The 12,952-nt window shown below is 37.6% G+C and overlaps 1 protein-coding gene and 1 pseudogene across 6 annotated transcripts in view; one reads left to right on the top strand and one right to left on the bottom strand.

The window, feature by feature from the left end:
• ABL2 (ABL proto-oncogene 2, non-receptor tyrosine kinase) overlaps positions 1 to 12,952 on the top strand; it is a 98,097-nt gene that overhangs the window by 64,886 nt on the left and 20,259 nt on the right. For 2 of the 6 annotated variants that reach the window (XM_065936134.1, XM_065936131.1), the window contains exons 1-4: positions 1,846 to 2,050; positions 5,336 to 5,398; positions 6,611 to 6,781; positions 10,558 to 10,853. In XM_065936134.1, the coding sequence (XP_065792206.1) occupies positions 1,939 to 2,050; positions 5,336 to 5,398; positions 6,611 to 6,781; positions 10,558 to 10,853 (642 nt within the window). In that variant the 5' untranslated portion in view covers positions 1,846 to 1,938. Of the gene's footprint in view, positions 1 to 1,845; positions 2,051 to 5,335; positions 5,399 to 6,610; positions 6,782 to 10,557; positions 10,854 to 12,952 lie in introns of those variants that run through there. The other 4 variants (XM_065936133.1, XM_065936130.1, XM_065936135.1 and 1 more) reach the window with 2 other exon arrangements.
• Positions 8,164 to 8,264, bottom strand: LOC136170075 (U6 spliceosomal RNA; annotated as a pseudogene).

Here is a 12,952-nt window from a genome sequence, read left to right as displayed (position 1 = left end):
AATTTTGAAGAAATACTAATTTATTTGTAGCTGTGCTGGGCCTTTGCAGCACACAGGCTCTTCCTCGCTGCTCATGCGCTTTTCTCTAGTAACGGCAAGTGGGAGCTGCTCTCTAGTTGCAGTGCACCGGCTTCTCGTTGTGGCGGCTTCTTCTGTGGCGGAGCACAGGCCCTAGGGTGTGCGGGCTTCAGTAATTGTGGCTCATGGGCTCAGTTGCTCCTCGACATGTGGAACCTTCCCGCACCAGGCATCAAACCCATGTTCCCTGCATTGGCAGGTGGATTCTTGACCACTGGACCGTTAGGGAAGTCAAATACTTAGTTTTTTACTTTAAAAACTTTAATTAGAAAATATACATAGCATAAAACTTACTTTTTATACTATTTTAAGGTATACAGTTTACTAGCCTTAAGTACATTCAGTGTTACATAGCTACCCAAGTGCAAAACTAGATTTCCAGAGCTAGAATAGCTTCTACATATTTCATGTAAGTGGGATTGTCCTTCTGTGTCTGACTTATTTCACTTAGCATAATGTTTTCAAGGCCCATCTATATTGTAGCATATATAAAAATTGTATTCCTTTTTATGGTTGAATAAATTCCATTGTGTGTACCATATTTTGTTTATTCATTCATCCTCTGTACTCCTGGTTACAATATAGGAGGATTAAAAATGTAACTATTTATTATTGGTAATTTAAATAGCAGATTTACTGATTAAATAGTAAATCATGTGGTATAGCATATAGATATCTATAGAATATGAATTATAGAGCTCCTTTCCCTTTTATTTTTTGTAATTTAGGGAAGGAGAAATTCAACCTGGTATTTGAAATTCTGAGTCATTAATTTGAGGTAACCCGTTAGTCATCTAACTCTTACTTTCCTCATGATGTTAACAGTACTGGTTTCATGAAAGGTTAATTTGAGTTTATTTAAAGTTAAGTTTTGTTTAAGTTTTTCTTTGAGTTTCTTTAAGCTTTGTTTTTTTTTTAAAACTGTTAATTATTACCTACACCAGAGTCATTCTTTTTTTAAGCTTGCATTATAACTTTTGTAAATCTTTATTGAAGGTTGTATCAGTTTTACTATCAATAATTTTACCCTGTTACTTTTGTTGACCTGGAACCTAGCACAGTGTCTGGTACATAACAGCTACTTAACAAATATTTGTATAACAGACATTCTAGAATTATTTTTGTAGGTTATATCACTAAAATCATCCATCATTGGTAGATTTCACTAGTTTCATTTTTATAAGGCTCTTGAGTTTTATTTAACTTTGTTCCTATATATTAACAAAGATTAGGCTTTTACTTTCAAAACCTTTTAAGTTTTCAGTGCTATCATGCCATGTTTTTAACCGTTATGAAGCAATAGAGCCAAAATTTTACTGAAGGTCGTCATTTCCTGGCTTCTCTGCTTATGAATCAGAGTGTAACTATTTCTTTAACTTTGAATTTGTGGTTTCTTGTACTACTTTAAGTGATGCAGAAGATGACTCTTGTTAGGCGTTTCCTCTCTTAAAAGTGTATTTGATGTTTTATTGTAAACACGTTTTCTCCAAGGAAACTTCTCTACAGTCTCACTTCATCATCACCTAGGAATGAAATCCCATCTACATGCACTGACGCCTGTGTATTTTATCATTTGTTACTCATGTGTATTGGTTTTTACTTATTTAGTTTTTCTAAATGTTCCAGAGGGTTTGAAGTAACTCCATTCTGACTCAGTGTTTTGCTGGTTACTGGACATTTCCCTTTAGGTAACTCTCCACCCACTTTGGATTTGTAAATGTTACCCTGCCGTTGGTTCCCTCTGGCCACTCAGTACATGAATAAGTGTCACATGCATGTGGTATTGCTTGTCAGAGAGTAGAATTCCAAGACTTCCTCTGTACATAGAACAGTTAAACTTTCGTGCTTCTGGGCAGAGAAATGGTCTTTGGGACAGTTCTGCTTCCACCTAATTGTTATGGCAGAGATCAAGACACATCGCTTTGCTGTCTATGCAGTGAGGCCTCAGAAACGGCTCTCCCCAACTTGACAGGTATGATAACGGGTGATCATTTGGGGGAGGGTAGATAACCACAGTAATCAAGCATGAACAAGATTCCAAAAAATTTGTACTGCTATTGTTGTTGACATCTTTATTCTTGGCCATGAAGCTTCAAGTATTTTTTCCCTGTTAGGGCCTTAGTAATGAAAGAATAAATGAATAAACGAATAATGTGTAGTATTTTGTAGTATTAAGTTATGTATGGCTTGATATTGAGAACAATTCAATGATTTATCCAACTACCCTACATAGTTTTTTTTTTTCCCTACGTAGTTTTTAAAAGAAGTATTAAAAAGTATTATCTTCCTTAGGGATTTGCCTGGTGGTTTAGTGGTTAGACGCCATACTTTCACTTCCGTGGGCCCATCTGGGTTTAACTCCTGCTTGGGGAACTAAGATCCTTCAAGCCATTTGGCATGGCACACAAAAAAAAATGGTATTAGTTTTTAAGAATATGCAGTCAGACAAAGTAGAATTCTGGCAAGGTAAGTGTTCATAAAAATGCCTGGAAATGCGCTAAACTGAAATTTTTTATTTCTCCAATTAATAACTGACAAATTTCTACTTAAACTGATAAAATTTATTGAATGACTAATTGGTGAAAGTGTTTTTTTAATAAAATTAAACATTAAATTTAGGAATTAGCTGTGAATTTGAGTTTGAGTCTTGTTTAATCCTGATAATTTTCTGTACAAGCTGCTCTTTCCAGTTTTACTTTATTTTTATTGTATCCTACAGACATATCAGTAGAAAAAAAATGGCCTTTTCTTAATAGTCATAATGTATTTCTGCTGGGACCTATTTCTGAGTTCTGTATTCCATAAGTAAAAATTAGTCTTCTGTTGCCTCATTGTGAGTCCATGATGTGCCTCCATAATAGTGATTAATGAAGGATAACTCACTGTCTAAGGTACCTTATATATAGTAGTCACTTAACATTGTTAAAAAATAAAACATTCCCAGCCTGCGCACTTGTATTTGGGCAGATGCGGTACATCTGAATCATCCAGATTTGTCTGTCTTAAGCTGACGAGGAAAGGCGCATAGGCTGGATGTACTAGATAACACTGTGGCACTTTCTTCCTATAGGCCCCCCTCCCCTTTTTGTCTTTTATGCCTTAGCTTTTTCACCTCCATTTAGCTCTTGCCTCCATTTAGCTCTTTAACTCCTTATGATTTAAAACATGTTCATTCTCAAGAAAATGTTAGGATGTTTCTTGTCTTTGGAAAATTTCCTCTTTTGTTTGGTGCTAGTAGGTGGGATGGTGTTTAAGTGGATATCCTGTGCAAGCAGATTGTACAGGAAACTGACCCTTAGTTCTGTGAGAACAAAAGAGTGAGTGGGAAGAAAGAAGAAAGGAAGGAAATAAGATCGTTTGACTTGACCAAAAAGACTGTAAAAACCAGAGATGGGAAGAAGGGGATTGGAGAATAAAAAGGATTGTTTTCCAAGTTGTGGTTCTTTTTGCACTTTGGCCTCAGAAATGATTGTCTTCCTGTATTTATTATTTTGTATATTTGAGAAATGTACAGTATTGTTTGGCATGTGTATATGGTTTAAGTTTTCATAAAATTTTGCTGAAGGTCTCATTCTCTTTTCTCCTTTTGTCAAATAACATGGTTTTAAGAGGCTGACTTGCCTTTAAAAATCCTCCTTTGAGTTTGATGGAGTTCCTCTCCAGTACAGATGAATCACATGTCATAGACATATCCTTGCATTTTGACAGTCTGTCATTCGCCTGTCATCAGTGCAAAATCCATTTTAAGTGTGCTCATCCAATTTAAATGCTTTCTTTTCTCTGAAACCTTTTCTGACTGCAGAATTTTGTCTCTTGTCCTCTCAGTGTATACTCTGTAAGTATAGCAGAATGTGTGATTCATTTATCAATAAATTGTTCTTGAGAGCCTCTTATATGCAGTAACTGTTCTGAGTGCTTGGAATTTATCAGTGTACAAAGCAGACAAAAATACCTGTCCCCATAAAACTAATATTCTAGTGAGGTGGGGCAATAGCTCACATGAACATGATGATAGGTAAGTAAATTGCATTTTGGGGGGTGATATATCAATGGAGAGAAATTAGTTAAGGAGACATAGGGGATGTGGAAGTGTTGTCAGGAACAGATGCATTTTAAAATAGGATGGTTAGAGAATGCCATACCAAGAGGGAAACATTTGAGTGAAATGTCATGTCAGTAGCTTAGAGAAGATTGTTTGGGGCAGATGAAAAAGCCAGTACAAAGGTCCTGAGGTAGGAGTATGCCTGTCTTGTTCAGGTAATAACAGGGAGGCCAGTAGTCAGAATGAAGTAAAGTAGGGAAGGAAGAGTAGGAAGCTGAATTGGGCAAAGCCCCTCGAAAGGACTTTAGCTTTTATTCTAAGATAGGGAGCCGTCAAAGAGTTTCAAGTTTGGTCATCCTAGTTTATTTCAGTGTATAATACAGCTGTTCATATTCACTATGATTATGTGCTTAAACAAGAAGCAAGATACCTGTTTCAAATTATCTTTTCAGTACATTTGGACATATCTTCAGGTTTGTGGTAACTTTCTTAATGTAAAATGATTTAATTAGCTGTGAAACTTAAAAAAAAACATATTCTTTTTAAGAGGAAGAAGGAATGTGAAGAATGAAATAAACTGTTAGGAAAGCGTCTGAGCTACAAGAGGAATTTCTGTCTATAGGATATAGACAGCTATGAAGCCATTTAAAAAACATTAGTTAATGCTATTTTAAGTTTAAAAGACACCTCATTGTTTCCTGTCACTTATATTTTTATGAAACTTATTCATTTAGTCAAAAGTTACTGAACACATACTATGTGACTCTGGCAAGAAAAAAGATAAAGTTCTTATGCTAAGAAGCGCATTGAAAAGTTGGGGAAGTGAACATAAATTGAGGATAAAAATAGGAGGTATTACTGCAGCAAGTGTAATGCATGTGAAGCTTCCAAGGGGAGGTTACATTGAAGTTGAGTGTTTTTAAAATGAATAGAAGTCAGCCTGTCAAAAAAAAAAGAAAAAAGAGTGGGATGAGTTCACATTCTGGGAAGATAGGACTATGTGAACAAAGGCAGAAAGGTAGGAAGCATCATGGTGTTTGTTCAAATTTAAAATTTAAGGTGTGGAATGGGAGAGAAGTGAAGCTGGAGAAGTGTTAATAGGTGGAGATCTGATTATAAGAGACCTTGAAGGCCTTGTTAAAAGAGATTTTTAACTTGATGGTGAACTACTGAAGAATCTTAAGAGTGACATGGTCAAATTTTTGTTTTAAATAGATCACTTTGCCAGCTGTTTGGAGGATGGATTTGAGGGAGACAAGACTGGAGGCAGTAGTCCAGGTGAGAGATGTTGGGAATCTGAACTAAGACATTGGCAGTACAGGTGGAGAGGAGGGATTGGATTGGAAAATAAAACCACAGATTCAAGGGTTTTTCTTCTTCATATATGATAACACCCAAGTTTAAATTAAAAATGAGTGGAAGAGAGAGAAACATACTAGAAAAGAATTGTTATATGACAGAGGCAGTTGCATAGTGGCAGAGTGCCACTAAAACCCATTTTTAGTGACTAACAAAATTGCTACTGAAAGAACAGTGTATTTTTGGTATGATTATCCTGAACTGTGAGAAGCAGGTGATCTTTAACTAACATGGCATAAAGATCACCTGCTTGTTACCACAAAGCCTTGAAGAAGAAACCAGGTCTTACAAGACTTCAACCATTACAGGTGATAGAAACTCAATAAATCATGTCCATTGCTGGCAGTGTTTTCTAGAGCCCTAATTAAGTTACAGTATTTTATTAAAAGTGTACGAAAAGAAAATAAGGTAAAAATATTTTTCATTAAAACAATTAACAGTGGAAAGCTGTTATGTTATACACTGTACATGGTAGTACAAAAGTATTTTGGGTTGCCAAGAATATTTTGTATTAAACCAAAACACTTTTCTGTTTGATAGATAATTTTAGGATTTTTTTTCCTAAAAGCATTATTTCTGTAATTTTCTATATGTAAATGGAGGGCCTGGATTAATACAATCTATACATATTTCTTAAAATCCCTGTTATCTTTTCTGCAATTTGTTTTATATGGAGATAGCAAGGGGAGAAAGGTACTTTGGGAGGACTTCACTTATAAAACATAACTGTTCCTTCTTAAAACCACCATCATCTAGACAAAATATCTTGTATGTTTTATAAAATGAACTGCCATTTCTTTTTGAGGTTGTTTTTATTCTTTCATTTTGAGGAAACTGTGTTTCCTGTTCATTTACCTCTGATTTTGGTTCATGCATAAACATCACAGCTAAATGCTCATTTTGTGTTCTCTTCTCTATCTTCTTATGTTTTCAACAAGTAGATTTCTCTCCTGCTTCGGAGACATGCCATCTGCTCATTTTTCATGACTCCACACCACGTGTACGGTTTTTTTCCTTGCTGGAGCCATCAGTGTAATGCCAACATTACTAAAAAATACTGTCTGTGTACTGAATTCAAATGAATTTCCAGCTCTTGGACTCAGTGTAAACTCCTTTCTCTCTGTCTTTCAGAAGCCTTGCACCGGCCCTACGGTTGTGACGTTGAACCCCAGGCCCTGAACGAAGCCATCAGGTGGAGCTCCAAGGAGAACCTGCTCGGAGCCACCGAGAGTGACCCTAATCTCTTTGTTGCACTTTATGATTTTGTAGCAAGTGGTGATAACACACTCAGCATCACTAAAGGTGAGCTTCTGCATCGCGTCCTCTCACTTTTCAGCTTTTATTGGTGGTTAAGAAATGATGGGATCTATTCTGGATTCTGCCTCTGACTGGAATTAGGTAGGTAATTTGGGCCCAGATACCTCTGGTTCATTCTTTTTTAAAACCTTTATAGGGGATAAAGCCACCCTATCTACTTCATAGGGTTTTTATTGAGGTTCAAATGAGACAAAGTACTTTAGAAAAAGAACACCGCACAATATATGCATAAACTCGACTCCTTCTCAAAATCCTGTCCTGTAGGTGATATGCCGGCCCCTGTTTGCCACAAAGGTGAGGTTACCGTTCACCTCTGTTCAGTGAACTGCGCCTCACTGAGAGGAGTGCAGTGTCCAGACCCCAGCGCTGCTCTGAGTGTCATTTGTGGGCTGACTTCCTGCGAACCGTTCATTACCAGTCTACGCTGAGATTAAGAATTTGTACTCAAAATGTGAAACAACTACATTGCTAAGTACACTTATTATTTAGTTCAGCTGACGTTTCTTTTTTTCTAACAAAACTGAAGAGAGTGGCCCAGTGATTCACACTCTGGCACAAGCGTCTTATCTTGTGGCCCTGCTTTGGGTAGCACTGGGCTGGACAACTTAGCTCTCACTTGTGTTTATGTGAGTTAGTGGAAGGACTAGTAGGAAGGGTTTCTATTGCGATAACACTCATAACAGAGGAGTAGTACTATTGTCAGTAGTAAATTCTTAACAAAGGGAACACTAAGAACATAATCATGTAAAAAACATCCATTATTGGTTTTAAGAACAAGGGCAGAAAACGTGGAATTTTTATGCGAAAGAAATAGGCGTGTGGGGCATTGTCATTGTATACGTGAGTTGGATTGATAATCTGCTTATACTTTTCTTGCCTTTCAAATTTATGAAAGCTTCCTAGTAGGAAAAAATAAGATTCTGGATAATTTTTAGCTATGTGAAAGTGTAAATTAAATGATTCTTTGTCAAACAATACTTCTCTTGTTTGTAAGGTTTGAAATGAGATAGTAAATGAGAGTGGGTCACCAAATTAAGAAGACAGGTCTCCACTCAAGGAATGTTACCCTGAAATAAAACATTTTTATACAATAATTTTTAAAATCCAGCTAGATTCATCAAAAGCAGAAATGCTTAAAACTGAGTTTCTGGGGTATATGTATGTGCCAGTGTGGGGATGATGGTATGTATACATGCTTGTGATGGTATTTGTATGTGTGGAACTGTGTTTTATGATGGGAGGAAAATTTTACACAGTTTTACGATACAGAACTTCAGAAATATTTTATACTTTGTGTGGTAGGTAGTCTCTTTGGGCTACAACACAGTCTTTTTTTTTTTTTTAATTTATTTATTTATTTTGCTTTAAAAACTATGGAACGCTTCACGAATTTGTGTCATCCTCGCGCAGGGGCCATGCTCATCCTCTCTGTATCGCTCCAGTTTCAGTACACATGCTGCTGAAGCGAGCTCTGCAAACAGTCTTTTACTTTAAGGTGCTTCAGTGGGGAAATTGGTGAAGGTGACTCAGAACGTTCTTTCCTAGACATAATTTTCATGTCAGTATTTTCCAAGATCGCTCAGTCACCAGGGATACATTGATAAAGAAAATCTTTTGATTCATCAGTTAGCAGTTATGGCAACTACTAGTATGCATCTCAAAAAGTGGGAATTCGTTTATCTTATAATCAACAGTGATTTCTTTTAAGGGTTTCCCTGGTGGCTTAGCTGGTAAAGATTCTGCCTGCAATGCAGTAGACCTGGGTTCGATCCCTGAGTTGGGAAGATCCCCTGGAGAAGGGAATGGCTACTTGCTCCAGTATTCTGGCCAGGAGAATTCCATGGACTCTATAGTCTAAAACCTATGAAATGCTAGGTTTTTATCCAGGTTCTTATTTTTAATTTAATATAAAATGTCATACTAAAGCTGATTTTTTTATTTTAAAAGACAAAATATTTTTTTAAATTAAATAACAATATTTATTTTAGTTCTTTCTTTGAAGCCAATATTTTGCTTGAATTAAAAAATTAGGTTTCCCCTGGCAATAGGGTCAGTGTTTATTCCATTGTTAATCTTCATGGTACTCAAAACTTCCCGAGTGGAAAATTCTCCTCCTAACTGTCAAAAAAGGGAGAAACAAACAGCCCCAAACCTGGAGTGTTCGACTATATCCTGATTATGATGACCTGTCATCAGCTCTTTGTAAGGAAGAATCGAAGAACTTAGTCTCCTCATTTTGTTAAGAGTGTGAGAGAAAAGCTGCAGACCGACGAGTCTTACATAGCTTTTCTGACAGCTCTAAGATTTATTTTCCCTGCAGATGTGATTGGCGAGTGTTTATCAGCACACTTGTGCTTTGCCACCACCACATGCACACACACTGTCTGCCTATACGTGTGTATGTTTTCTGTGTGTGTGCACACGTGCGCACGTGCACATACCCGTGTTTTTTCTCACTGAATGATTCAAAACCCAGGGTCTTGAGTGAAATAGTAAGGGCAAATAGAAAGTCATACTATGGCAAACATTTCTGTGGACCACTGAAAAAAGTTAGATGACTGGCAGAATAGTAATTTTGAGTTTTTCCCCAACAGTCTTTGCTTGATAAGTTCTGTGCCATGTGCTTTTGATTGCTGCAGCTTTCTTCTGTTGTCTGACACTGAGAGGTGGATGTGAACTCGATAGGAAGGCTTGCATCTCTCAGATACGGGGGTGTAAGGCCTTATAAGGATTTATGTTTTTTTTATGACCTTGCCATGCAGCATGTGGGATCTTAGATCAGGGATCAAATCCATGCCCCTATGTGTTGGGAGCAGAGAGTCTTAACCACTGGACTGCCAAGGAAGTCTCAGGATTCTTAAAATTACCATTTATTGATAATGCTATCTCCCACCTTTCCTGTTTTGCCTGTGCTGCAAGTACAGGGGAAGGATGTGTGTTTAGGGAGTCTGAAGTTGATACTCACAACTTCATTAGCGAAATCAAGGACATTGAAATTGATAGCAAAGATACTCTGAGTAACATGAGTCTTAGGCTCCAGCTTCAGACTCAGCTTTCCTTTGCCACACACTGATTTGAAAGGAGCAGGTGGGGGATTCATTCATTATGGGGAATGGGAGGGAAGTTATTTTAAAACTTGAGTCCTGGAAAAGGTTGTGCTTTCGAGGTCTTGACTGCCGACCCCTACCTCCTCACTTTTCTTTCTGAAATATTGCTGATAGCTCTGTGGTCTGTGCTTTCTTGGTTTTTATTTTTGCATTGATGGTTTTTGTAGCCTTGTTGCCAACTGAAATTTAGAAGTAACTTTGTGTTTTACATGTCTAATCCCTAATCCTTGATTGCTGCTAGCATTGAACCATATATATGTTCTGTGACAGACTCTTTTGAGGAAAAAATTAATTTCATTTTCTTTGAGGCGTGAGACCATGTCCTATTCCAGACATTTGCGTAACCTTTTAATCTTTGTGAGCTACCTTAGTTACATATATGGAGTTTCCTGTAGTATAAAAGCTTTTGAAACCCTATCGATAATGCCAGAAAAACATTTCTAAGTATGCTTCTTTTGTTTAAGCTACAAGCTAAAAATATCAATCAGGCTATGTTGATAGCAAAATTCATTTTCATTACTTTTAAAAAAATTGTTTTGGTTTAAAAGTTCTTGATTCATTTTTTCAGTGAATTTCAAGCTTGACAGTAGACTACTTCTGTTTGAAATAAAGTCTTACATCTTTTCTTTCACTCTGTGATGATCTCCTGGCCAGGTGAAAAGCTCCGAGTCCTTGGTTACAACCAGAATGGTGAGTGGAGTGAAGTTCGCTCTAAGAATGGCCAAGGCTGGGTGCCTAGCAACTACATCACCCCTGTGAACAGCCTGGAGAAACATTCCTGGTACCATGGACCTGTGTCCCGCAGCGCGGCAGAGTACCTACTCAGCAGTCTCATCAATGGCAGCTTCTTGGTGCGGGAGAGCGAGAGCAGCCCCGGGCAGCTGTCAATCTCGCTCAGGTACGAGGGGCGCGTGTATCACTACAGGATCAACACCACCGCAGACGGCAAGGTGAGACTGGCCCGCAGCCCCCTCTTGGTGTGAACGGGCCTGCTCTTAGAAACATGTTCAGGATGACTAAAGAATGTAATTTTTATGTCTGACATGAAAGAAGCTAATCACTGATGTGAGTTTGAGCTGTTTGGCATGTGAGAGAGAGATTACTCTTTTCAAAACAATACCGTAATGGAAATTAAAAACAGTATTACTTTAAGAGTTTAAAGATGAGCTAGATTTGAAGGTGAAAAATGAAGGAAACAGCTGTATAAATTAACTGTTACCATCATCATCAGTATACAGATATGCACATGTACATCTGATACATGTGTAGAATTTTATCAATTAAACCGTGTATCTATGAAAATTATAATAATCTCTACTAGAAAGTTTAAAGAGTAAAACTTTAGGCTTCTGAGACAGATGTTGATCATTAATGTATGTTAATGTAAATAGGTCAATCAGTCATTTAGCACTTTGTAGGTTTGAAACACCAACCGTATAAGAATGGCTATGTTAGAATGGAACTGTCTTACTTTATAAACGGTAAAGCATAGGTTTATGTCAGTTCTTCTATTGAACAGTAAATTTATAGTTATGACGTGCAGGCTAAGTTGCTCTGTGGCCTGTGGGATCTTAGTTCCCCGACCAGGAATTGAACCCGCATTGCCTGCATTGCAAGGTAGATTCTTAAGTATTGGACCACCAGGGAAGTCCTTGAAAAATAAATTTATTTATTTTTATTTTATTTTATTTATTTATTTTTTCCTCCCAATTATTTGTATTAGTTGGAGGCTAATTACTTTACAATATTGTAGTGGGTTTTGCCATACATTGACATGAATCAGCCACGGATTTACATGTGTTCCCCATCCTGAAGCCCCTCCCACCTCCCTCCCCATCCCATCCCTCTGGGTCATCCCAGTGCACCAGCCCCGAGCACTGTCTCATGCATCCAACCTGGACTGGCGATCTGTTTCACACTTGATAATATACATGTTTCGATGCTGTTCTCTCAGATCATCCCACCCTTGCCTTCTCCCATAGAGTCCGAAAGTCTGTTCTTTACATCTGTGTCTCTCTTTCTGCCTTGCATATAGGGATATCGTTACCATACATGCATTAGTATAGTGTATTGGTGTTTTTCTTTCTGGCTTACTTCACTCTGTATAATGGGCTCCAGTTTCATCCATCTCATTAGAACTGATTCAAATGAATTCTTTTTAATGGCTGAGTAATATTCCATGGTGTATATGTACCACAGCTTCCTTATCCATTCGTCTGCTGATGGGCATCTAGGTTGCTTCCATGTCCTGGCTATTATAAACAGTGCTGCGATGAACATTGGGGTACACATGTCTCTTTCAGATCTGGTTTCCTCGGTGTGTATGCCCAGGAGTGGGATTGCTGGGTCAGATGGCAGTTCTATTTCCAGTTTTTTAAGGAATTTCCACAGTGTGAACAATAAATTTAGGTTGAATTGTTTCTTCTACTCTTTCTCTCTTTGTGATATAATAGTAGGGGAAAAGCATAGGCTTTAGAGCAAGCAAATCTGGTTTGCTGGGTAACTCCATCATTTATTCATGTTGTGACCTTACTTAAGCCTCAGTTTCCCATCCCATTTTATTGGAAGCATTCAGTGAGATAATTTCCATAAAAGATAATGGCTGGTAAAAGGTAGGAAACAGTAAATGATTAATTTTCTTTGCCTCACCTTATAAGACATATTTTTTCTTCGTGAAGCCAAGCAGAATCACATAAGTGATGATATAAGGGCCACTCAGCAGATCTACTTCTGGTTGTCTTCCCAACAGAAACGAGTGCTTATGTGTTCAGCAGACATATTCAGGAGTGTTCATAGAAGAGTTACATGTAGTAGCCAGAAACTAGAAACACCCAGCTGTCTGCCAGTTGTGTACTGAGTTAATAAACTGTGGTATATTTGTAAAATGGAATCTCATACAAAGTGAACCTGGTACTGCTCCACACACTACTAGGAAAAACTGTGACCCGCTGGCTGCCTACTTTTGTAAATAAAATTGTATTGGAATGCAGATACAACCATTTGTTTATGTATTGTCTATGGCTGCTTTCTCAATATTATGGCAGACTTG

Source organism: Muntiacus reevesi, chromosome 5 (assembly GCF_963930625.1).
Source record: "Muntiacus reevesi chromosome 5, mMunRee1.1, whole genome shotgun sequence".
NCBI lineage: Eukaryota > Metazoa > Chordata > Mammalia > Artiodactyla > Cervidae > Muntiacus > Muntiacus reevesi.
Note: the sequence above shows the minus strand (reverse complement) of the source record. Positions and strands in the feature narration are given on the sequence as shown.